The sequence below is a fragment of the Microtus ochrogaster genome, chromosome 17 (genome assembly GCF_000317375.1).
Source record: "Microtus ochrogaster isolate Prairie Vole_2 chromosome 17, MicOch1.0, whole genome shotgun sequence".
Taxonomy (NCBI): Eukaryota; Metazoa; Chordata; class Mammalia; order Rodentia; family Cricetidae; genus Microtus; species Microtus ochrogaster.
Genome location: NC_022019.1, coordinates 5,939,003 through 5,966,108, shown reverse-complemented (window position 1 = coordinate 5,966,108; position 27,106 = coordinate 5,939,003). Strand labels below are relative to the sequence as shown.

The following is a 27,106-nucleotide window of genomic DNA, read 5'->3' as shown; positions in this document are numbered from 1 at the left end:
CTCTATTTTCAAAATTGCCTGATCCCTTTTCATAATATTTTCTTCATTTTTGCACATGCTGTCCCCAGATCACAATCCTCCTGCCTTAGCTTCCCTGGAGCAGAGATTAGCGCACATGTCAGCACATGTAGCTTCCCTTTTCAATGGGCTCTTTCCCTGATAGTTCTTTTTTTTTTGTGGTTTTTCGAGACAGGGTTTCTCTGTAGTTTTGGAGCCTGTCCTGGAACTAGCTCTTGTAGACCAGGCTGGTCTCGAACTCACAGAGATCCGCCTGCCTCTGCCTCCTGAGTGCTGGGATTAAAGGCGTGCGTCACCACCGCCCGGCTTCCCTGACATTTCAAGAGTCCCCAGGTCTAACTGTGGGGCTAGCTGCTTCTGTCACCCCATGCATGGAGCCCATCTCCTGCACGGCTGCTGCCTTCCAGTTATGGTGGCAAATCCCATCCCATGAGCCTATGCTGCAGCTTCCTCTTAGGAGAGACTGCATCTGCTTCTGTTGGGAGACCCTGGGAGACCTGAAAGCATCCTCAGGCTTGGTTCCCAACGGTCCAGCAGATCCCCACTGATGTGCGTGGCAGCTTCCACAAGTCCTGGATTACCTGACTTCAGTGCTTGCTTACTTTGTTACTCAGATTCTAGCAACGTGTTCTGCTTACCTCTTCTTGAGGGCATCTGTGTCCCTTTAATGTCTCCAAAGTCTAGTATCAATTTTAAAAAGGGCTTTATTTGGGCTCCATTTCTACAGCACAGGATGCTTAGGACATCATCCACAGTTGCACCTCCCTGCTGTGTGCTCCTGCCACTGTCACTGAGAGTGCACGAGGCAGCAAGTCTCCTTCCCATGTGGACAGCTGGACGATAGATATGGCCTGGCGTAAAGCTTCTGTGTGGCAACAGAGCTAAAGTTTGGCTTTTATTTGTCTAATTCTCCTGTCTGTTTCTTAACAGATAGAAGTTTAAAAGGGAACCACATACTGTATGAGTCCATGTATATGAAACGGCCAGTGGAGACAAATCCATAAAGCTGCTAGCACTGGCTCGGCTGGGGTGGGAAGGACAGGGTGGCTCTATCGGCTATCATGTTTCTTTGTAAAGCAATGAAACACTGTGGTGACAGGCACACAGCTCTGAACACGTGAAGGCCAGGTAGCTCTGTTCTTTAAAGAGGCAAATTCATGGTAAGTAAATTATACACTAGGAAGCTATTCCATAATTGAAAAGGAGATAAGAATATTATTTATTGGTATAAAATTCTTGTTTAAAAAGGCATCAAACATAAGCTGAGCTTGATGAACTGTCACAAAAGCAAACAACTGCCTGGGTGGTTAAGAACCCTGCCTGATGGGGTGCATGGCCCTCTCTCAGGATTGGAGGGGGTGGGGTGGGAGGGTCTATGGAGGGAGAGGGAGGGGAGTGGGATTTTGGAAAAAAAGTTGAAATAAATTTAAAACAAAAACAAAAAACAAACAAACAAAAAAAAAAACAAAAAAGAAGCTTAAAAAACAATACTTAAAATAAACAATAACAAAACCCTGCCTGATAACCAGCAGCCTTTTGTGTCCTCTCACGACGGCGCCCGCAGGCGTGTCTTCCTCCTTCTGAGACGCACGTGTGGGAAATCCTGGACACAGGCCCTTAGCTGATTGTAAGTGGCACAAGTCTTCTGTTCCGTGGCTTGCCTTTGCACCCTCTTAGTGGGATCTCTTGATGGACAGATGCTCTTAATTTCAACACAGACAAAGGAATGTCTCTCTACAGTTGGCACTCTGTATTCTCTCCCTAGCCACAGCAACACTTTCACTGCCCCAAACACCTTTGATGGTGTCACATCTTTTATTGCTTAAGAAAATCTTAAAAAATAAAATGTAGCAGTTATGTTTTTCCAGATTGTAAATAATAAATAAAACATTTATGTTTTCATAGAGACCTTCGTATTTCTGGATTTTTCAAGATAATCAAATCATTGCTGCTCTTAAGAAAATATACAGGAGTATCCCTTTACCTAGAACCCAGTCACAACCAAGATACTATTTTAAAATAAAACTGCAGAGCACCATGTTCAAAATCATGCCCTTATGGAATTGTAAGAACTCTCAAGGATATATTACATTCAGTATGGCTTTTCTTAGTATGTAAATAATCAAATGTGAAGACTAGTGATTCACTTGCAATTTTTGGCTTAATTAAGTAATTGAATAAACAGAACCTTTCCATTCCTTGAGCAGCCGGGGCTACTGTGGCTTTACTCTAGAAGAACACAGATGCTCTCATCACTTAGCCTCATACATCTGTGCTAAGATTCTCTCACTCCCAAGCAGCTTTTACATTGGTGAAGAAGAGTGTTGTTGCTCACTGTTTCAAACAAATGCAATCTACACATTCAATCTGTCCACAGTCATTTACATGACTGGAGTAGTTAGCACGCGGCACTTTACACAGCTCCTCACTCACAGCACACACATTTACGAACAAAGTCAATGGACCTAATGGACCTAATCTTTACAAGAAGAATATCCTGCATCTACCCATACATGAGTCCATCTCCTGATCTTAGGAACTTGCTCTCTCTCCTCAGTACACAGTCTCAACAGAGCGCTCAGAAATACTTACTTTCTCTCCTTTCTGGCTCATTTGGATCAAAACTGTAAGTTTCAGATGGATTCAACTGCCACTGTAGGAGACACAAATATTTGTATGTTTAAAATGAAGTAATAACAGCATATCAGTACCTTGCTTTCCATCACTAAAATAGCTATTAAAAGTAAAAGAAATGGAGTTAGTTTGTCTATGTCCATGTTTACCTGCCTAATAAGACACTGACCTTGAATGACCCTCAATCAGATCATCCAAACCAGAATTACTAGAGGCGTGTAGTAACTTGTCCCAGGTCACAGGGACAGAATTAGAATCTGCATGACCATGACGAGCAACACAGCCTGTCTATCTCCAGGACCTACTGAGGTGTTGTTTCTTTTGTTTTTAATGTTTGTCATTATTGATATTTTTATTATCTTCATATCCCCAGTGTTACCAGAGTTCCTGGTGTTTGACAAACATTTGGTCAGATCACATTAGTGCAAGAAAAGTTTCTGGTTGATGTATGGGTAGCAGTCAGCCTGGTTGGTCACTGGCTTATGTTTCCATCCAGGCTTGCTCAGGAGCCTTTAATCTAGAAGTATTTGAAGCTGGAGACACCCAGGGCTGTTGTGGATTATTATTTTAAGATGTGTTACATTTGTTTATGCTGTGGAACATTTGTTTAATGATGCAAAGATGTGTTGTATTCTTTTATATTGCATTTGTTTAATTCTGTGAAGCTGTGTTACTTTGCCTGTCTAAAACACCTGATTGGTCAAGTAAAGAGCTTACCAGCCAATAAGTAGACAGGAGAAATGATAGGTGGGGCTGGCAGGTAGAGAGAATAAATAGGAGGAGAAGCCTGTGCAAAAAGGATCTAGCAGCAAAAAAAAGATAAAGAGGAAGATACCAGGGACCAGCCATCCAGTTACACAGCAAGCCACAGAGGAAGAAGTAAAAAGGTATACAGAAACAGAGAAAGATGAAAGTCCAGAGGCAAAAGATAGATGGGATAATTTAAGGGAAGCTGGATAGAAATAAGCCAAGTTAAGACTGGGCATTTACAAGTAATAAGTCTCCGGGTGTATTTATTTGGTAGCTGGGAGGCGGTACCCTCAAAGAGCAAAGCAAAGAACAACAGCAACAACACAGGGCTCTCACTAACTCCCCATTCTCACACTCCCAAGAAGGTTATTTTACTGGGGAGAACATTGACTTTATCACTTGGGGGGAAGCTCTCTGGGCTCAAGTCCCCGTGGCCACTGAATAAGCTGAGGCCCAAATAGTCCAGTTCCAGATGCTGAGGGGCTTCTGACGGCTCTGCTCACAGTTTCCTCTCAAAGCAGGTGGCCCACACCTTGCTGACAATGAAGAAGTCCTCTTGCTTCACACCCTTCTCTTTCACCTGACCTCGATGGCCTCCCTCTTCACTCTTGTAATGATAAGCATATGCAGTCAGCGTGGCCCTATCCTGCATTAATGGCCCCTTCATGGCTTTCTTGACTTGGTCTGGGGAAGACTTCTACATGCCCACGCCCACAATGGCCATCTTGGCTTTGGTACTGAGCTCCATGAAGGTGCCATGGTTGCTGCAGAAATTTTTCCGACAGAGTAGATGTCTGTGTTGTTTGTTGTTGCTGTGTTTTTGTATGTGTGTGTATTGTTCAGATGCATATGTCTGAGTGCCCATGTATTGGTCTTTTGGCCGGAGGAGATTTCAAGTGTCCCCTTCTATTGCTCCTCACCCATTCCCTTGAGACAGTCTCTCACTGAACCTGAAGTTCTGTTTTTCAACCAGATTGGTAGCCAGCAATCCTTAGCAACCCTGTCTTTGTGTCTTCCTTCACCAAGCTCTGCGGTTATAGGCACATGTGGTCATGCCTGTTTTCATGTTAATTCCAGAGCCGCAAACTCAGGTCCTCAGTCTGCACAGCACCGAAGCATCTCTCCAGCCCGCCTACAGAATTTAAATCCGCTAAAGAAGGCCTGAGCACTAAAGAATAAAAATGTGACTCTGACTTTGGTCACTCCTAAAAACAGGCTGAGGTTAGTCCCAAGAAAGAGACACGAGGATGAGAAGATGGCTCAGTGGGTAAAGTGCTCTTACATACGCATGAGGACTTCAGTTCAGATGCCTTGCGCCCACATAAATGCCAGGCACAGGGGTGACTGTACCCCTGGAGTTGGGGGTTCACCAGCAGCCTGTCTAGCTGAAATGCTGAGCTCAGACTCAGTAAGAGATCTTGTCTCTAAAATCAAGATGGAGAGTAATAGAGAAAGATCACATCAGCCTCTGACCTGTATATGAGAATTCATCAGTGAGCTCACACATATATGCATGTGTATAACACACACACATGAGGGAGGGATTTTTGAAAGTTGTGTGAGAAGTTACATAAGAAATTTTCAAAAAGGCATGTTTTAAAATACACCAAGCCACCAAAATCTATTAATTTGAGCAAACAGTATAAATCAGTAACTCAAAAGTTTCATTTCAAAATAGTTGTAGAAAGGATTTTATAATTATGAAAATGGAGATAATATAGCTATCCAACAAAGAAAAGAATTATATAAGCTAGGAATTCTGGCTAGAATATGTTGGATTAGTAAATATAATTTTTAGGAACTTTTAACAACACAGCAAATGCAGTGTTGACAGTGTATTTCTAAGTTATGGAATAACATAAAATTTGAAATGTCCCTAGTCTTCTGCAGTGAGCACATACTGCTTTAACAATACATGTGTGTACAGTACACATATGCTCTGGCTCCCTGTGCTCAAACTGTACATAACAGAAACAAACAGTTCATTATAAACTTTTCTACTCTCTGAAATTCTAGACTACCAATGGAGCACTAGGTGCCAGGATCAGGCCCCTGGATGACACAGAGTGGACTCTGATCCTAGACAAGATGGTTCTACCAGAGCATCACTGGGATAAGTGGAGATCAGCTAAAATCTTGATTCACTGTAGCAATGTCTCACTTTATTTCTTGATTCTGTGGCTCCACCATGCTCCTTGCATTATGGAAACAGAGGATGATATGGGATCCCCCTCTGTATGTGGTGAATACCATTGGTTAATAAAGAATCTATCTTGAGCCTGGCAGGGCAGAATAGAGGTAGGCAGGGAAAACTAAACTGAATGCTGGGAGAAAGAAGGCGGAGTCAGGGAGACACCATGTAGCTGCGAGAGGGGAAAGATGTGAGCTGCCAGCTGGAACCTTGCTGGTAGGCAAAATAATGGAAATGGATTAATATTAGATGTAAGAGCTAGCTAGCAATATACTTAAGCTATTGGCCAAGCAGTCATTTAATTAATTCAGTTTCTGTGTGGTTATTTTGAGTCTGGGCAGCTGGGAACAAACAAGCAGCCTCCTGCTACAAGAGGGTAACTTGCTATCATGTCAACAACCTCTGGGGAAAGTGTTTTGCAGAATTCTTAGAACTTTTCTGTATGCTTGAGAGTATTCCAAAGTAAAACACTTTTTTAAAAGCCTAGGTAGAAAGAAGTATGTTAAAAATTCTGAGTTTTCCATGAACAATCTCTATTTCTTTTTTTAAAATATTAAGTAGAGCTGGGGGATGGTGGTGCATGCCTTTAATCCTAGCACTTGAGAGGCAGAGGCAGAGGCAGAGGCAGGCGGATCTCTGGGAGTTTGAGGTCAGCCTGGTCTACAAGAGCTAGTTCCAGGACAGCTAGGACTGTTACACAGAGAAACCCTGCCTCAGAGTAAGAAAAAAAGAAAAGAAAAAAATTATAAGCCGGGCGGTGGTGGTGCACGCCTTTAATCCCAGCACTCGGGAGGCAGAGGCAGGCGGATCTCTGTGAGTTAGAGACCAGCCTGGTCTACAAGAGCTAGTTCTAGGACAGGCTCCAAAACCACAGAGAAACCCTGTCTCAAAAAACAAAAACAAACAAAAAAAAACCCCAAAATTATAACATATGACATTGTAGTTTTCAGGGCTCTCTCATGAGAATGTGCACACGGTGTGTTTGTGTGGTGTGATAACTTAAATGAGTTGCACCTCTACCCAAGCCCAAAGAGACGGGAAGCCACCAGAGGGCACCCAGACTTCAAAGACCAAAGAGCAACTCTGCAAGTTGTAAACACCTGTGCAGGGCAGGGGTCCTGGGCTGAACACTTACAGTTTGGTAAACTTGTACACATAAAGATGAGCCAGTGATGACAAGTCACTCACAGTCCCAGAAGAGTGAGAATCTCTACTTTGCAATGCTTAGAGGGTTATCAGACAGAAAGTACTCTGGGAAAAATGTGGTACTTACTGTAAATTTGCGAACACCCTCAAGCTCACCAAACTTCATGTAAGAGATGTCTGCTTTCTTTTTCCCCACATCGACATCCCCAGCATAGATCTGCTTTATGCCTGCACCTTTAATTAAAGGCACACATTCATCACAAGGGCATTTTGTCACAAAAATCATGCTGCGTTCTTCTGGCTTTATATCTTGACACCTATAAAAAATTATAAAATATTACAAAAGCTGTTATGAAAGAACAAGTAAGTTTGTAGAGAAATCCTTAAACTTTAAATTTGAGATTTTGCAACACAAATTTGCGACATTACAAATAATGATTAAGTCTTGTTCTTGCTAAATTAGCAAATGTTCAAAATATGCAAAAATATGACAATCATCATAACTGAAATTCATTGATTGCACAGTAAGATACTGGTATGTTGGACATCATATTAAAAAGGAAGTGAGAAATGAATGCACATACATGGGAGGTCCTCTCTGCACATGCACTTCATCATGATCCTGGAGAATGGGGTTCGCTTCTCCTTAGGCCACCACAGCAGCTAAAGACTGAGCTCTACCTGGACATACACTGACAGGTGCTTCCTTAATGAGTAAGTGGTAATGCCCAGTTTTCAGCTACAGTTCTCTTAACCTTCTCCAACCATAATTTTTTAAAAATGTTTTGATATAATGTATCAAACCTTCATCCAGAATACAGCAAGGAAACCTACATTGAAGATGATAGAAGGAGAGCAGAGAATATTCGTAGCATGCTGTGGAAGCTTGGGCTAGAGGCTCTCGTGTGGCTGCAGGGACTGTACCTCTAGGTCTGGTGGATAGCTCCCCTCAGCCAACTGTCTTCAATTATGCACCTTCTAGATCAATCTTGCTGAGTTTCATTCCTGCTCACCTGGCTGAGGACTGCAGATACCCCACCTGCTACCTAAGGGGTCTGCGTAGTGTTGCTCTATGAATATATGTCCCTAAACCCACAACTGCCTCCTAAGCAGTCTAAACTCAGAGTTCACCATTACCCCATCCCAACCCACCATGATCACACTTGTCTCACCTCTGAGCTGGTAGATCTAGGTTCTATAGGAAAACAGAGTGAGCAAGCCATAGGGAGCCAGCCAGTAAGCAGCATTCCTCCTAGAACCCCACCATGGCCCCTGCACCAGCTCCTGCCTCCAGGATACCGCCCTATTCCTGTCCTGACTCCTTTTGGTGACAGATGGATTTGGTCATGATGTTTCATCCCAGCAATAAAAACCATAACTGAGTCAGTATTTCATATATGTAACAGACGTGCTCTGAATTTAGAAAACAAAGGGGATACTAACATCCAAAGTTCCTAAGGACAAACTCCTAGTAGTTCCTACTAGAGAGAGTAAGAAGAAAGAATTTTTTGAAGAAATGGAAAGAGCTGGAAATCTGTGACCATACTTCCAGTCCAGGAGCAGGACCTAGCGTTATCAAAATTCTTTTTCTGAAAACATTTTCTAAGAGTTTTAAAAGAAGAACAGAAGACAATAAAAGAAAACTAGCTCCAACCAACATCTGCTCTATCTTAAAGGAAAGAAGGCAAAAATATCTCGTACCTAAATGTCAAAGCATTCTGCTCGGCATGTATAATGTATCTGAACTTTCGTATTTCTCTGTCCTTGTGCTTGTCATCCATGTGGGGGAAATCAGCATACTCCGAGCCGACGGGAAAGGCATTGTAGCCGCATCCTATGAAGTACATAGCTCCAGTTCCATCACAGCTTCTCTGCAAGGGTCAGCAGAAGCACCCTGTGAGTTTGCGCATTCTGAAAGCCCTCACACTCCATGTAAAGAAGGTTCGCTCCATTTCTATAATAAATGGAGCCATCAGGAAATACAAGATCTGAGCTGGAGAAATGGCTGAGCTGGTAAAGGCATGTGCCACCACGCCTGGGGAGCTGAGTTCCATCCCTGAAATCAACAAGGTGAAAGGAGAAGACGGCTGTGTGTCTGGAAGCATAAACATCACCTACCACAAATAAGTAAACAAAATCTTAAAATTGAAATAGAAACATAATATCAGATCATCTTAAGTCTGCCATCTTCAGAGGTAACTTCAAGATGGTCTTTGATGTTAGCAGTTCTAGTGGGACCTCAGAAGTCAAAAGTGCTTTGAAAAACTAAAGCGCTAAAACAAAACAAACAAAAAACCCCAAACAAAGAGTGGAAGCCTGGTTCAAAAGACTTCCTGTGGACCAAGGACTCCATCAGGAGCTGGGCTATGTGCTCACACTGTGATATCATAGGAAAACAGTCTGGCTGCTTTCTTCCCAAATCCTAAGAACCTGGTTGATGCTGAATTTAAAGACATGATATATCTTGTTTGGTGGAGGTTACTTCATGACAGGATGGCATTCAAGCTGTGTACTGTTACCGCTCACTGCTCTCATCCAGTGAGGAAGGGCAAAGAGGGGAGCAAAGGATAAGAACATGAAGCTTCGGGAGTAAGTTTAAAGTTTTAGGGAAGGGAAGTGAGATAAGAAACCATGAGTGGTATTTGGTAAAGGGGTTAGCATTATTAAAGAGAAGCCCTGTGTACTGGTTACTTTTTACAGTCAACTTGGCCAAACTAGAGTCACCTGGAATGAGAGTGTAAACAGAAGAACTGCCTCTATCAGACCAGTCTATGAGAATGTCTATGGGACATTTTCTTGACTGCAGGAGGCTACAGCCCACTGTGGACAGTGCATCCTCAGGCAGGTGACACTGGGCTGAGTGAGAAAGCTAGATGAGCATGAGACAGCTAGGAGTGAGCGCCATTCCTCCATGGTCTCCACCTGGAGTTCCTGCCCTGACTTCCCTTGGTGACAGAATGTGACCTGAAAGTTAAGCTGACATAAACCTCTTCCTCTCTTAAAAAAAAAAGTAATTAAAAATGTTTAAATTGCCTAGTGTTCATTGTGGCAATATTCAACAAACTCACAGAAAGTGTTCAATAAATGTTTGCTAATGGATGAACCTTGAAAATCGTTGAGTGCTGTGGGACAATGGTCTGTACCCTGTCAATTGTATGTTAAATAAACGCTGATTGGCCAGTAGCCAGGCAGGAAGTAGAGGTGGGGTGACCAGGCAGGAAGTAGAGACGGGGCAATGAGAATTCTGGGAAGAGGAAACAGTCAGTCTGCAGTTGTCATCCAGACACAGAGGAAGCCAGACACAGAGCAAGGAAGATGTGACTGCCTCGCCAAAAAAGGTACCAAGTCATGTGGCTAACACAGACAATAATTATGGGCTAATATACATTATAAGAGTTAACAAGAAGCTTGAGCTAATAGGCCAATCAGTTTATAATTAACGTAGGCCTCTGTGTGTTTATTTGGGACTAAGCGGATGAAGGATCAGGGACCAGGTGGGACAGAAACCTCGGCAGCAGTTGAGGGAAGGGCAAATGTTTATACAAATTGGTAAAATGCATTCTATCAACAGGTCAATACAACCCAAGACTTCAACAGGTCAGACAGCATGAGCTATAGTTGCTATCACTCAGATGTTAGAGGGAATGATTTCATACTTACAGCTTTCCCTTCTGCCCAAATGACAGCTCCAACTCCCGTTTTATGATCCTCTGAAAGACAGGATGTTTATCTCAGTAAAAATCAACACTCAGTTCCATGAGTTCATCCTTCCCAAACAATAAAAACACATTTACTGCAACAGACATCATAAATGTAACAGCAGTAATCCCTTGTCCTAACTACACAAAACTCTTGAAATAAAACCTTTCTGGCGTGGAATATGGGAATGAGGTACCAAATAGCCAGACAGGGCAGGGCCACTGTCCACTCTCACTCATCATGTCCCTGTAACAACCTCTCAAGTGGCTGTGGCACATTTGACCCACGCTGTCTGTAACTGTGACAGCCCAGCCTCACTGACTCTTCTTACCTGGTCAGGATCTAAGTGACTGCTTTTAACACATGAAGAAGCAGAATGAATAGGAAGTTTCTGAATGATGATTTAGAGGCATAAACATGTGCTAAAATTAAGTTTATTTTTTTTCTGACATTTTTTACACTCTACTAATGAAAAATTGTCTTTATGGAAATATTTTTGAAAAAAAAAGTTCAAGTAGAAATAAGGTCTTGTTTTCCTTGTACATTAGGGTTTCAAATTTCTAAAACAAATTTGAATGAATTATAAAACCATAGCATTTATCAAAACCACAGCAAGGGACAAAGTAGGTATATTTATGTAAGTGGAGTCTGCACTTTCAGTTCCCAGCCGCCCAGACTCGAATAATCACACAAAAACTAGAATAATTACAACATTGTTTGGCCAATGGGTTAGGGGTATTCCTAGCTAGCTCTTACATCTTAAATTAACCCATTTCTATTATTTTATATTTTACCATGAGGCTCGTGGTTGTTACCTCTTGCTTCTTGGGTGACTACATGGCATCTCCCTGATTCTACCTTCTTTCCTCCTCTATCTCTGCTTGGATTTCCTACTTGTTATATTCTGCCCTGCCATAGGCCAAAGCAGCTTCTTTATTAACCAGTGGTAATAAAACATATTTATAGTAATACAGAGGGGAATCCCACATTACATTTACAGAAAAAAATAAAACAAAACAGAATTATCTGTACCCTTACTAGGGGCCATTTATACTGAAGAGGGTTGAGTACAACTGTCTTTCCTACACCTTCCTTCAAGGTAAGCTCTCTCATCAGAGTGCATCTACTTTTCTATTACAGACAATATAGACAGAAGCCCTGCCATTGTTGTATTAAACTATAGTTTGTCTTAGAGTTAACTGAAAAAATTGTAGTTATGCAATAAAATTTCTTATTTGCAATTCAAGCACATTCAGGTTTTCAAAATTATAGTATAAAATAGGTATTTTTCTGGGAAGTATTTTTATATATGTTCTCATTTTTGCCTATCAATAGTTAAAATTTCCATTTCTATATATGGAATTAACTAAAAGTTAGTTCTCTTAACCCAACCTAGCTGCCTTTTCTCCATCTCTTTCTGACATTAAGGATTCCCTAAAAATGGTTTTCATTTTCTGAGTGTCACAGATGTACAAAGCATGGTGAAAGGCTGACCGTTGAGTGGGGAGGGGAATGACAGTCCCATCTTCAAGCAGCTAATGGCCAAATGAGGGCATGGCAGGGATGAGGAAGCTGCACTAAGAGGAGGTGCCTATGACACTGGGGAGCCTATGGCGACGGCTTCTATAGTGTCAGGGGCGAGATTTGGGAGCAAAATTCCCTTGCTTCCTAGACCTTTATAGTTTAATGCAGGGGAATAATATAAATTAATGCTTCATGCTCATGTCTAAGGCAGTGGTAGAAATTATAACCACAATATTATAATTACCTAAAATATCAAAACCTAAGCAAAGTTTAATACATGCATAAAAAAAAACCAAACAAAACAGAAATTCTCCAAATGAAAGTCACATCTCCTGCACCAATACCTTTCTTATATTTTGGTTTGGGGAGCTACCATTTCTATCTCAGTCTGGGGACAGACTGGGCCTTTTCACGGAAGGAAAGAGCATTTTCCCATCAGCAGCATCTCTGCTTCTTGGCAAGGGCTAATTGTAAGAGAACATTCACTACCTCTTTTCAAGTAGGGATGATCCTTGATTTCCAGTTTTAAGATAGGAGTTTGCTGGATAACCCAGGTTGGCCTTGAACTTGCAGTCTTCCTGCCTTAGCTTCTCTGAGTGCTGGAATTAAAGGCATCTACCATATCTGTAATTCTTACAAAATTGTCCCTTATAATCTGATTATTCTTCAGTTTTTTTTTTCTGCAGTTTCGAAGGAAAGGCCAATTTATGACCACTGAACAGATTCCTGAGGCTCACTGACCCCTGAAGTCAAAGTATTCTTTAGTCTATTGTTCATACCTAAAGGCACATCTATTTCTTTAATTTTTAAAATTTTATTTGTGTGTGTGTGTGTGTGTGCACTCATCATATATGTGGGTGTCACAGTGCACTTGTAGGTGTCAGAGGACAACTTCCACAACACGGAAGAAGAGAACTTGAGCTCCAACTCAGGCTGCATTCAGCCCGTCAGGCTTGGCAAAAAGGTCCTTGACTCTCCAAGAAGCTGGCTGGCCCCTACACATGCCAGTTTCTGTTACAGATAGTTCTTTGTTAACACTGGTCTTGATCTAAGTGTGTTTCACAGAACACTTGATAAAAATTGCTGGGTGCCTGATAAAAAGGCTGACTCCTGGCTCTACTGAAGAGCCCTGGTCAATCAGAGCAAAGTGGCCAGGGACCTGCGTTATCCACAGCTGCCTCCTGATGCTTTTTCACATTCATATCTGACTCAATGAAGTGAGTTAGAACGGCTTTGGGGTTACTCTCACCTACTTCAACAACATGTCTACAGAGCACTGTTCCATCCAGAGTGCCTGCCCGAACAGCACACACCACCTTACATTAACACCCTTGAATTCTAAACTCCTTTACACTTGCCCCAAGGGCTGTAATGATTATGAACTCTGTGTGCGTGTGTGTACCTCCAGAGGCCAGATGCTGATGTTGGGTGCTGTATAACACTTTTCACCTTACTTAGGAGTAAGTTCTCACTGGAACTTATTGGCTGGACTATCTGGCCAGTGAGTCCACACAATCAATCTTGTTTCAGCTGGAGGCCTGGGGCTATAAACACGTAGCCGTAGCCTGCTTTTCTTGGGTGTGCTGGGGACCCAAATTCAGGTCTTCATGCTTGCACAACAAGCACTCTACCTGCTGAGCAACTTCCCCAGCCCCTGAACCACTATTTTGAATATGAAAAGATCCCCCCATTTAATAACCACTCTTTAGTTCTCAGGGAAAATGCTAATTATGCCGATGGTTCTCCCCTGGAAGAACACATGTGAGTGATAGTCAAGTTTCATCTTAACTAGGCGTTGAGGTCCAGAACCTTCCCCTGCAAAAAAATCCACTGTCAAAAACTGTTCCTTGGAAAACCTTTTAATTCAAATGTACCAGCACAGATTTATATATAAAACTCAATAGTAAGTGGACACACAGATAATACAAAATGTAATTTAGAGTATGTAAACTCTACATTACAAATCAGACTCAGATTATCAACCCTGATGAACATCAGAACACCTTGCAGAACTTTTAAAGACCTAGGCTGTACCCAGATCTGGGTGCGTTTGAGCATCTGTACCTTTTAAAGTTTCCATGGAGATTCTGTACACTGTCGGTTGAGATCCTCCATTCTGTTTACTTGACCCGAGGTCTTTTAAAGACCAGTGCCATCTGTACAGGCCTTTCTTATTCTCCTTCTCTTCTCCTCCTTTCTTGGGATAATTAAGTTTCTGGGCAGGGGATGTAGCTCAGTTGGTGGAGTGCTTGCCTAATGTGCATGAGGCCCTAGGTTCCTTTCATCTTCAGCACAGCACAAGGTCCAGGAGGTGCATGCTTCTAATTCCAGCACTTGAGGTGGAAGTAGGAGGGTCAGAAGTTCAAGGTCATCCTCAGCTACTTAGGGAGCTTGGACTGCATAGGACCCTATCTAGTAAATAAATAAATGAATGAATAAATAAGTCCTACTATAGCATATGTCCCAAATAAGTCTTTACTACTTCTGTCTGGATTTTCCCTACTTACTTCAAAACTGGATTTTACAAAGTGGCAATTCTACATTGAAAAACATTATATTAGCTTAGATATGAAAATAATGCTACATTTTTATCAAAATAAAGAACATCACTAAGTAGTATTTTCCTTTTACACATGCACAGCAGAATGAGATCACTTAACTTGCTGACAGGAACGTATCACCAGAAACTGAATAACAGCATTCTTTTACCTTCATTTCTTTCCCTCTAAATTTAAAAATTCCCAGAATTGCAGGGCGGTAGTGGCGCACGCCTTTAATCCCAGCACTCGGGAGGCAGAGGCAGGCAGATTTTTGTGAGTTCGAGGCCAGCCTGGTCTACAAGAGCTAGTGCCACAACAGGCTCCAAAGCTACAGAGAAACCCTGTATTGAAAAACTAAAAAAAAAAATTAAAAAAAAAATCCCAGAATTCTAACTTTTTAATAAAAATAGAATACACAGGCTGCAGAGATGGCTCAGCAATTAAGAGCCCTTATTGTTTTTACAGAGGACCTGAGTTTGATTTCCAGCACCCACATGGTGGCTCACAACTAACTGTCCATGACTGCACTCCACCATCTTCTGGGCTCTAAGGGCACCAGGAACAAACAACGTGGTGCACAAACAAAATACATGCAGACAAATCACTAACATATATAAAAAACATATTTTTAAAAAACCGAGTATGAACAAAAAAATTGTGGAGTAAATAAAAATGAGAAATTCTAGTTTTCTTTTTGTGCCATTTTTACTGAGGGACTTAGTGGGTAATGGGATTATTTGTGTAAGAAGCAAATAGGACTTAGGTCTCCTGGTCCTGGTTTGTAAATGCAGTGCTGAATTAAGAACACAGAATACACAAGGGGTTGGGTAACTTCTTTACGCTATTGGAGCAACAATGCTTTAGTATCTAAGAGTCCAGGAACTCTACCACGGACGATAGGAAGCCACTTCACTTCAGTGTCACTGGTAACACAACCATTCAGCCCCTGTTTACGAACTAAGCATTGAACTCACCAGTTCGGTATGCCAATAGCCTGGCCTGCACCATACAGTGCCTTGCAACTTCCTGCGGCAAGCTTTGGTTGTGACTGTCAGTAATCTGTTCTGGGTTGCTACAGTAGAATCCGAAGTGTTTCAAGTTGGGCACACTGGAAGCTACTGTGGCCAAAAGTAGAATCAGGTCTTTCATGTTTTGCCTTAGATTGCTAAAATAGGGGTTTTCACACAGGTTCTCCAGACCTATAGTCATCAGTATCTGCTTATGCATGTCTTCATTCGAAATCAAAAATAACATTTCAAATTCTTTTAATCTTTCTTGTTTACACTCAGAATAGAAATCAGTGTCAGCACCCTGCAGTGCTTTTGCAGTCTTTTGGATAAAGTCACACTTGTAAGAGGTTTCCTCTACAAACTGCACCATGTAACACACCAGCGGCTGCAGTAAGACGCACACATGGGCCCGGCTGTTGGACTTCAACCTTTCTGCTGCTTTGGCATCCAGCTTTGCATCTTCAGAGCTAGAAGCCTCAGTGAGCAAACTTATTTCTGGGTCAGAAGGCCAGTAAGAAATTCGGTTAACTCCAGCTAAAATATAAAAATATAAAAGGTCATTGTTTTGATATAAGCATAATAGAGGCTTTCTATCTAAATCCAGACTACCATTACCAAGACAAAAGTCTACACTGTCATTTACACAATGTGAGGGTTAGCAAACAAATACCCATAGGCCAAAATGGCTCTATGGCTAGTCTTTTTTCAATTGATGGGTTAAATATGGGCTTTAAAAGAGAATATTCTCTATCATATGAGATTATGAGAAATTAAAATTTCAGTGTTTGTATTTATTCAAAGACACAACCCTTCATTTACATATGTAATGAGTACCCTCGAATGGCAGACTTGACTAACACAATAGAAACTATACTGCATGCAAAATCTGAAATATTTATACACCAAGGTTTTCCATGTTGCCATGGTTGCTCTGGAAATGTTATAGCCAACACATGGTAAGGCCTAGAGTAGTTTTGTATCTAAATAACTATAAATACTACATTTATGCACTCAAAATGTTCCTGTCTCAGATTCAGAATTCTTCTGAAAAGCTATATTCTAAAGAGAGGAAAATGTGCATGCTTTTAATGCTGCATTCTTTGAATTAAAAACAACTCCAGAAATCAAAACAGGGGAATAAATAATGTGACTCCTCATCCTGACCATAAAGATGGGGAACACATGATGGGACCCCTCCTCATCATCCAAGACGCCCACCAAGAAGCTTCTTTTTTTTTTTTTTTTTTTGGTTTTTCGAGACAGGGTTTCTCTGTGGTTTTGAAGCCTGTCCTGGAACTAGCTCTTGTAGACCAGGCTGGTCTCGAACTCACAGAGTTTCTGTTTTAAAACATGTTGCTTTCATTTTCTTTAACCTTGGTTTTCTTAACGAGTTTTAAATTAGCATATGAAGTATGAGTTTCAGGATGGTATTTTTGTACACACTTTGTTCTTGTTGACCACAAAGAACTTTTAACAGAAAAATGTCATAGAATGATGAAAAGGGCATCACCAGTCTTTTAAAGTCTGCCTTCTGCTATGCCTCCCTACCATGAATGAACTATGATCCTCTGGAGCCACAAGCCCAAATAAACTTGTCCATAAGTTGTTTCTGGTCATGGTACTTTATCACAGAAATAGAATATAACTAATACAGCCATGGAGATCAGGCTTGTGCCTCAGCTTTCACAACACAGCAGCCCGGCCTCTGAGCTTCTGCCGCACTTACGGCCTTATTTGATACCAGGTCTCCCTGAGGAAAAGGATGGGGAGTCACATTTGTTGTCTTCTTTCTTCTAGAGCTACCAGGTGCCCATATGTGAGATACAGTCTTTAAAATGAACAATCACCGGCATGTTTACCTACCTATAAAATAGAATGAGAAGCAGTCACGTGTTATGTGACCTTCCAGGGTGTTGTAATAGGAGCAGCGGGGCTGCGTCCCCAGCACCCTGGCCGCCTGGCTAGCTTATGCTCCGAAATAACAACACACAAACTGTATTCTTTTAAACACTGCTTGGCCCATATCTATCTAGCCTCTTCTAGGCTAATTCTCACATATTAATTTAGCCCATTTCTAGTAATCTGTGTAGCCCATGAGGTGGCTTACCAGGGAGATTCTAGCCTACGTCCATCCTGGGTCGGAGCTTCATCGCGTGTGCCTCAGAGAGCAGAGCTATCACGTCTACCTGGGAGAGGGGAGCATGGCGTCTCTGCTCCAGAGAGCAGAGCTGTCAAGTCTGAGCTCACTTCCTCTTCCTCCCAGCATTCTATTCTGTTTACTCCTCCCACCTATGTTTTAACCTATGAGGGCCAAGCAGTTTCTTTATTGCTTAACCAATGAAATCAACAGATTGATATATGACACTCCCACATCACCAGGGTATATAGTAACCTTTGGGAGTGTGCTGGCTAGTTTTTGTCAACTCTATACAAACTGAGACATATTTGGGTAAAGGGAATCTCAAGAAATTGGGAAATTGGCTCCATCTGATTTGAAATTTGATTTGAAATTGCCTCCACATCCAGGACTGTGGCCATGTCTGTGAGGCATTTTCTTTATTAATGATTGGTGTGTAAGGGCCCAGGCCAGGAGGTGGTCCCATCCCCAGGCCTGGATTGTTACAGGAAAGCAGGCAGAGCATGCCATTGAGCAAGACAGTAAGCAGTTCTTGAACTGAGTTCCTATCTGACTTCTCTTAATGATCAACTTTATCTGGACTTGAAAGCCAAATAAATCTGGTCATGGTGGTTACAACATAAACGAAACTAGAACAGAGAGACAGCTGCCCAGAGCCTACAGCTCCCACAGCGACATGAACAGAAAGGATATTATGTGGCTGCCGGGTCATAGCTCTTGTTCTGTTCTATGATGCTGGGAAAAACCTGGGCCTCACCCATGCTAGGCAAGCACTCCATCACTGAGCTACAATCCCCAGCCGCTCTCCCCCAAGCAGGATTTTAAGAAGCAGATATGCCTTCTTTGAATGCAGAGGACTCAAGTGAGACCCCAGTTGTGATGAAAGTAGGGAGAAGAATGATGTCTACTTCCACAAACCAACCACGTGAACAAAACCGCCTGCTGCTGTCAGTGCCCGTGTCTGACAACCGTAGGGGTGAAATGCAGTCTCGAGTCACTGAAATTTTGGGGTTCCATTGTAAACTAGCATCAACCTATAATTTACCATGGGTCAGTTAGCTGATCAGCAGGCAGAGCTGAGCTCAGAATCCACGTTTGCAGACTCATCCTCTGACAATGTGTAAATGGTCTTCAAACATGCATTTCCACTCCCACGTTATCTCTGTGTATTTGGGCAATGTCTTCCCTCATAGCTGCTCTCTGATAAAGGAGCTGAATTCCAACACCACCTTATCTGTACTCACCATTCACAATCATTTTCAAACAAGCAGAACACGGTTTTCTTGAAAAATAGAGGTCACAGTTTTTCAGCCTGGACCCGTGTTTGATAAGAGCAATTTGCCCAGTGTGTAAGTCTTCACTAGAGCAGTGAAGACCAATGATTTTCATGTTTTTCACCACCACAAGACCAGTTTTCTTCACCTAATTAAGACACAAAATAATAAATTATTAGTTATGACTAATACTGTCCTTTCCTGGGTAATACTTGACTTTCTAATGATGAAAGCTGTGCTTAGTTCTTACCTAAACACAGTCTTCATAAAAACAGATTTCTAATTAGGTCCACAAAGAATTTCTGAGAGCTTCATATTGACTTTAAAAGAGAAACTTCCAAAACTAAGACTCTATTGGTTAATTACATGTGTGGCTATTATTACTTTGTTCTAGTGAAAGATGAGTTCATTTTAACCTAATAAAGGCCACAGGCCGAGTTAGCTGACTGGTTTCTTCCACCATCCAGGTGAGGATTATTTTACTACAAGTTTCATGATGGTGTAAGGAAATCCTCTGAATTTCACGCACACCTCGGAAGAATCACAGATGGTAAAGGCAGAACTAAAGCAGGCATCATCTCAATTCTAAAATTACAAGATATTTTTTTCTTTTTTGAGTCAGGATTGCATTATATAGCCCAGGCTGGCCTTAACTTATGCTGAAAAGATAGCTCAGCTATTAAAGGTAAGGGCACAACTAAAACGTAATGCATTTGATTCCAAACTTATAAAAAGTAAACCTTCCCCTCTTCATCCCAAAGTATAACTGTACATTCCCTGAATACAAACTGTATTTACCTTCTTCCAGCAAGTTTGAGTGCAACACTGTTCACTTTAGAAAGCAACCACTGAAAGTTGCCTTGACAAAGGGTCTGGGCACAGAGCAGGCACTGTTAAACTGAGGCAACATGGCCAACAGAGTGGCTGCAACTCAGCTGAATGACATTGGCTTTACACTGTCAGCAGACAGAAATAAGACAGAAATAAATGATTGTATGTGACACTGTTCCCAAGACACAGGAAGTGCATTATCAACCTCTTACTAGAACGATTTAATCTTTCAGGCCAAATCTATCACTTCCTGAGACCTTTTAAAACAAAATAAAAATAGCTGGACATGATGGCACATGCTTTTAACCCCAGCGTGTGGAGGCAGAAACAGGCAGATCTCTGAGTTTGAGGTCATCTGGTCTACAGAGTGAGTTCCAGGACAACCAAGGCTACATGGAGAAGCCCCCATCTCAAAAACAAAACAAAACACTGCTCCCCCATCCAAACAAACAAAAAATTGTTAATTTTGCTTCTAGCTATAGCCAACATATCTATTTTGAGATAAAAATTTTCATCCCAAATGGGAAGCCCAAATTGTGTGCCAGCCTGGGACTTTTAGTTGCTACAGCCCCAGCACACTTACTTTCTGGGAACCACTCTTCTGGGCCCTGGCTTGTTTCACTTCGTGCACATTTGGTTGGTTTCTATGTAATTTTAGTCATATGGGTTTACATTAAAACATGAAGAAACAGGACCACCTTTCAGTATATTTCCTTAGGTGATTCACTACTTTTTCCCTTTGTGTTTCTCTTATACTGAAAGCATCTAGCAAATTATTTCTAAATCACACCAGGCAGTGAAGAGACTCACTCCCAGAACTAATCAGGAAACTTAATACAGACATCAGAATAATAACTCTACAAAACACATGTTCTTATTCTCTGCATGTGAACAGCCATCTCTGGAAGCTACAGGTAGTGTGACAAGGAATACCAGGTCTTTTGGTCTGACGGCCCGTGTTTCTTAGATATAAGAGAAAACATGAAGTTCCTGGGTCAGGGACAGAGGACTCCAAAGGGTGAGAAGCACATTTGTGGTGGTCCACACGCTCTAGTTCCCCAGGAAAGAATGCAGCTGCGACCACATGGTTGCTTGGACCCACAGTGGCTATGCAGAGAGAAACATCAAGGCTGGTATCCTGGTGTTTGAAGGGAAGAAGCAAACCAACCTGTTGTTTGTCCCAGAGGGAGATATTACCTCAGCTCTTCAGAAATGTCCAAGATAAAGACCAATTAGGCTTTGAATTCTCACAATAATAACCAATATACACACATGTGGAGAAGCTTGGGGGCATTGCTCAATCCATCCGTGTAACTCAGGATTAGAAGTTACATTGCAAATAAAACAAGCAGGAGGACATTACAGACAACTCTCACTTGAGCTTTTAAACAGGAAAGGCATACAGGCTTGTCAGTACACAAGAGGCCTTTTAGGAGAATCTGAGCAGCTCCCAGGAGCATGGGAGGTCTTGTACAGGACTCTATCCATTCCTTTTGCTTTTGATTATGAGCTTGTTACATCTTTTTAAAAATCATAACAATTCACCTGTTTTTTGTCAGCAGATACTCTGGCCAACTCTTCATTATCTCCTAAGGGGCCACGGTTTTCCTCTTCGTTTTTCTAATTAAAATTAGATTAAGAGGGAAAATGATTAACATGATGAATTATATATGTCTAATGTATAATCAATAGGGTAAATACATTTCAGTATTTAAGGGCTGGTTTCCTCTGGATCATCTTCCCCCTTACGAAGCTCTGTGTTGACATCTCACTTCACTCGGGTACAGACTCAGACCATATCCAAGGTAGCAAGTAAGGCCACATAATTTAAACTACAAGGAAAGCATGGACCAGTACAAAAGAAAGTAATGTTAGCCATCTTCACAGTATCTAACTTCTAATTCAAAATTGTTTATTAACTGTCCCCCAGCCTTCTTCTAAGTCTCTCTCTCTATCTCTCTCTCTTTTTTATACACTACTACCATTGTATCTTCCAAGTCTCAATAGACAAGTTCTTTTCCAGTTGTTGATTGGACACTTTAAAATTCTGCTTTTATTGCTGAACAATGTAAGTATTTGATAGCATAGAGGAACTCAGACACTAGTCATATTTGCAAATATATTAAACCTGTTAAATATTAAATTTGGCAAAAGTAGCAATGTAAATGTCCACCAACACAACTGACTCTTCTACAGTTTATCCAAACACAGTCTACACAGTGCCAGGCATGAAGAGAACTTTCAGCTCATTCATTGCATGTAAGAGCACATGGGCTAGACTGTGCTCGGGGTTTGGAGCACTTGCCTTGCATGTACAAGGCTATGGGCTCAATGACAGGACCTCAGAACAAAGCAAAGCATGTTGCATGTACACGTGATTTTCCACTGTACTAAAAAGGAAGCTGACGCAAAAACAAAATACCTTACACAAAGTTACACAAACTACCAAGAGCTTGAGGTGGAATGGGAGCCCAGTCAGCCTGGCTGATCTGGAAACACTAGACCAAGTTGCTGCCACGCACATAATGCCACAACACATGTATGTCTTACTTTTGGTGGAAAAGATCCAGAATAAAGTATTTCAAGCAAGTATAATAAAAAAGAAAAAGGATAAAATAATACAAACATGTCAACAGTCTCTAGGTAGCAGTGTAAAGACTTTTTCTTCTGTTCCTTTTACAATAATGAACACATACTCATTTGGGAACTCATAAAACTATTTTATACAGCTACATGTCAACTGCATCTTGGAGCTTCTGTGACTTATTCTGTGTGATGAGTTTTGTCATCCTGAAACGCCTGGAGGCGTCTAGGAAAAGAGAACTTCAGTTAAGGAGTTGCCTCTATCAGGCAGGCCCATGGGCATGCCTTTAGGGTATTTTCCTGATTAGTGATTGGTGTGCGAGGGCCCAGCCCATGGTGGGCAGCGCTACCATAGGCATGGGGTCCTGGATTATATAAGAAAGAGGGGTAGATACACTGAAAGGTTATTTAAGGACATTAACAAGCACAAAGAGAACCCTCCTGAAAGCATGTGCAGTATGAGTTTTTAATGCTGCTGGTTAATTGAGTTATCTTCAGTTTCGATAAAAATGCTAAAACAAAAAGGATGAAAATGGGGTGTCATGTGCTCCCTTTCATTTGTTTCTCCCCAAATCCATCACTGGTTTTCTTCTCTGCAGCAGCCATGACACTGGAACTGATGAAACTAATGTGCACATCTGCTTTCCTGACAGTAGATGCGTCCAGAGGTGGTAACGATAATCTATGCGTTTTGTAAATTTGCTTTTTTTAGTAGTTAAAACACGTTTTCCATGGAGACAAGTTAAAAGTGATAACCAAGTCCTCAAACTACCATACACTGATAGAGTACTCTTGAAGGTGCCTTGGTTCAGTACTGTGGGTCGCAAGGCTTATAGTTAAGGAACAAGAGGGAAGCCTGTCTGACACTTTGGCTTGACAGCTATGGGGAACGTGAGCATGAAACAGTGGGTTACACATTAACACAGTGAACAGTAGCAGGGAAGGGTCAGGATATATAAGTAGTAAGTTTTCCTAGGCCAAGCCTCTTCCCAAGTTGGCTGGCTTTAGAAAACAAGAATTCATTTTGATGACCCCTGTAATTATTTCTATGTCTAGTTAAGATTTTAATTTAATAGCCGTAAACTGATACAGGTATGGGCCAGATTCCTAAACAAGATTTCAAATAAAATATTTTAAATAAAACTAACTTGTTTCTCTTAACAAACAAAACCTTCCTCATATCTGTCTGATGAAGGAAAGGAAGTCAGAAAAGCAGACCACCTCAGGGTGAGGAGGAGGGGCCACCTCAGGGTGAGGAGGAGGCACAGAGTAGTTGCTTAATAAGACAGGAAGCTGAATCATCTCGTTTCTAACAAAGTTTTACAGCCCTGAAACTTGGAGGCATTTTCATCAGAATGCTAATAGCCTTATCTCTGTCAGAATGAGGACATTTCGTAATAGAAATTTACATATTACACGCCACTAATTAAAAAAACTTGTGCATCAATAAAGGACTCGATTTATGTGTGTACAAAGAGATTCATGCTGAGATCAAAAGTCGCTAATGAAGTTAAAAAGATTTTTAATTCTAATATTCAATTACAGCCTGACTTCTACAATGTACATGTTAATATCCAATAATCAAGGAATACGCTAGGACTAACTTTTCAGACTGGAAAGTTGAGCTATGATGCTATGAGCTACAAGCAGAATGCAATGATAACGCTATTTCTCAAGTCTTAAGGCCAGTTGGGTTTGACTATGCAGACTACAAGAGGCAATATAATCAAACTTATGACTACTGCTTTTTCCAAGGGTAAAAACAAGTTATACCTGAGACTTCTGCCCTTGGGCTTCTACTCCTGGGAAGAGCTCCATCCAGAGACTGAGCAGAGTGAAAAGGTTGACTTTAGAAAGCCTTGGTATTTGACCTACAAAAGAGAGGGCATTTCACTAGTGATGGCAAAGGAGCTAAGCTCAAACCTACTTGTGAGATGCAAAAAAGATTGGCAGGTAGGCGAATCATAGCTTCATTAGCAAGAGCCTTCCAAACGTGGGTCCCTTTTTCCCTCCACGTCACCCCATAGATAAAATAATACAACCGACACCAAAGCTCCGGAAATAAACTGGGGCAAGTCCTCGCCTTTGACGTCGTTATCGTGGAGGAAGGTTTTTGTTCCTTTGTTGTTTTATTTTGTTAGCGTTGGAAGGCATTGCTAAAAAGGAAATGGTTAGTACACGCCTGATTCTCAACCATAAGGCAAAACTTGAGAAAAGCATCACATGAGGTGAATTTGGAATCAAAGCAAAGGCGCAATTCCAGGCTCTTCAGCCCCGGGATACTGCGTCTAGGCCCCGCAACCAGGAGTGCAGGGCAGGGTGCGCGACCTGTGAAGCCTGGGGAGCACAGCCTCAGGACTCGCGTCTGACAAGGAGGCCGGGGCTCAGTGGGCCTGGCGGGAGTTGCTGAGAGAGACCGGGCGCTGGGCGGGAGACACGGAGCAGGCAGGGCGCGGAAAAGGAGGGAGACACAGGGCTGGCAGGGCATGAAGGAGACATAGGGCAAGAAGGGTGCCAAGCTGGAGGAGGACACGGGGCAGACCGGGTGCCGAGCTGGAGGGAGACAGTGCATGTAGGGTGCTGAGCTGAATGGCGACACAGGGCAGATGGGGTGCCGAGCTGGAGGACGACACAGCGCTAGCAGGGCGGGAAGGAGACATAGTGCACGTAGGTCCTGAGCTGGAGGGCAACACGGGGCAGACCGGGTGCCGAGCTGGAGGGCGACACAGCGCAGGCAGGGTGCCGAGCTGGAGGAGGACACGGGGCTGGCAGGGTGGGAGGGTGCTGAGAGGGATAAAGGCACGAGGCAAGCACGGCGAGGACACAGTGTAAGTAGGACGCGAACCTGGAAGGACACCAGGGACAGGCGGGGCGCCAGACAAGAGCAAGAGGCACCGCGGGAGAGAAGGAGGAAGGCAGCAGGGCCGCACCCCGCACTCACCCGTCATGCTGCCAGTCTGCGTCCCGACTGACCGCCCGGTCCCCGAGCCCTCCAGACTCTGCATCTGATCAGCTTCTTTCAACCCCAGCCCAGAGGCCTCGGCCCAGGGCAGCTCGCCCACTCAGGCATGGTAGAAAACACCGCAGCTCCCCGCCAGCCGCCCCCACGGCCTGTCAACAACCGCTGGCTTCGCGCAGCCAGATGACGTCTCAGCATGCTCGTCGCTTCCGGCGCCGGACGTGACGTCAGAACCCGGGGCACGCGGGCGGGGGTGGTTGTATTCGTTGTCGGTAACCTGCGGCGGTGTTTATCTGGCTGTGTTCAGTGGTTTCTGCTGAAAAAAGGGCCCTTGAAGTTGGCTTGACCAGAGACCGTAGATGGTACAGCCCGCCGTAGGGACCAGGGTGGCGGACTTGGGCACAGAGGGGCGAGCGTGGAATCGGAGTGGGCGAGAGAAGCAGGGCAGCCAGAACCCGTCCCAGGGGATTTAGTTGTGCTTCTTTTTTGTTTGTTTATTTGTTTATTTTTTGAGGCTGAGTTTCTCAGTAGCTTTGGGGTCTGCCCTGGAACTAGCTCTGGTAGACCAGGCAGGCCTCGAGATCCGCCTGCCTCTGTCTCCTGAGTGCACCACCACCGCCTGGCCTCTTTCACAATTTAAGAGTTCTCTTCATTGGTTTACTGTCTAGGCTGTTACTTTGGGGGGAGATATGGTGGGATAGGGGTTGTCGCAGAAGCCTTTGTCCCTCTTTCTCAGACATCGATGCCACTGCAAACGTGTAGACAGACTGTTCATTTTGGGCCTCCAGTTGACAAAAAACAAAAAAACCTGGAGACTTGTTAATTATGAAATCTCAGCCTTGGCTTGGGTTTGTTTCTGACTACCTCTTATAAGATAGCCCATATCTTTTAGTTTTCATTGTCTCACATGGCTCGGTTATCTTTACTCAATATCTTTACTTCCCATTCTGCTTCCTCTCCCGATCTGGCTGACAACTCCCTTTTCACTTCCCAGAACCATCTCTGTCCAGAGTTCCACCTATACCTTCTGCCTAGCTATTGGCTATTTAGCTTTTTTATTAAACCAATCACAGTGACACATCTTCATACACTATAAAGGAATATTCCATGGTTCCTTCTTTTTGTCTAAATAAAAAAGAAAGATTTTAGCTAACACAGTAAACTATACATAAGAACAATGATCAGATGAGAATTACATTTACAATGTCCAGTCTATTTGCCTTGGCAAATGTGGAGAAAATAGTCCATTATCTATCCTGTCTTAGTCCAAAGTTTTATACCTGAACCATTTTTGTAATAACTTGTATTAACATCTTTTAAAATGTCTTTTTAGATCTTAAACATCTTTTTAGATAAACAACTAAGCTTTTATGTTTCTCAACCTTATAAATTTTGCATCTCTTAATGTAAGTTTCTTTTTAAATTTGGTAACAAGGAAAGCTGTAAAACTATAACTATCAAGTCTTCATTCATTGTCAGAAACCGAAGGATAAAATAATTACCTGAGGAAACAAACAGGAAGTGCAGAGCAAGAAACTTCCAAACTTTAAGAAATGACAGAAACAGCTGGCTGCCTGGACAGTCACCTAAGTTTCCACTATAATGTTGAAGCATCTGTTTTCAGCCTACAGGCCTAGAATAGCTGGCAGACTTTACTGTGTATTAGGGATTTAAAAATATTGTCCTTCCTTGTCTTGGCAAAGTTTGGCAGTCTTCTTCCTCTGTGTCTTGCTTATCCAGTTTGGATATCAAACTTTCAGTAGTCAAGGAAAATTGCCCAAATGGTTAGCTTTTGCTACAAAAGAAAACT

At 42.4% G+C, this 27,106-nt stretch overlaps 1 protein-coding gene across 1 annotated transcript; it reads right to left on the bottom strand.

Moving 5' to 3' along the window:
- Window positions 1-1,210: 1,210 nt before the first annotated feature.
- Cdadc1 (cytidine and dCMP deaminase domain containing 1) lies at window positions 1,211-25,399 on the bottom strand (the record flags this gene model as incomplete). Its single annotated transcript, XM_013349235.2, has 10 exons — window positions 1,211-1,720; window positions 2,611-2,671; window positions 6,867-7,056; window positions 8,441-8,610; window positions 10,400-10,449; window positions 15,477-16,046; window positions 18,894-19,071; window positions 21,300-21,374; window positions 24,111-24,208; window positions 25,279-25,399. Coding segments are annotated over 10 exons (1,542 nt in total), but the record flags the coding sequence as incomplete, so codon positions are not given.
- Window positions 25,400-27,106: the final 1,707 nt, after the last annotated feature.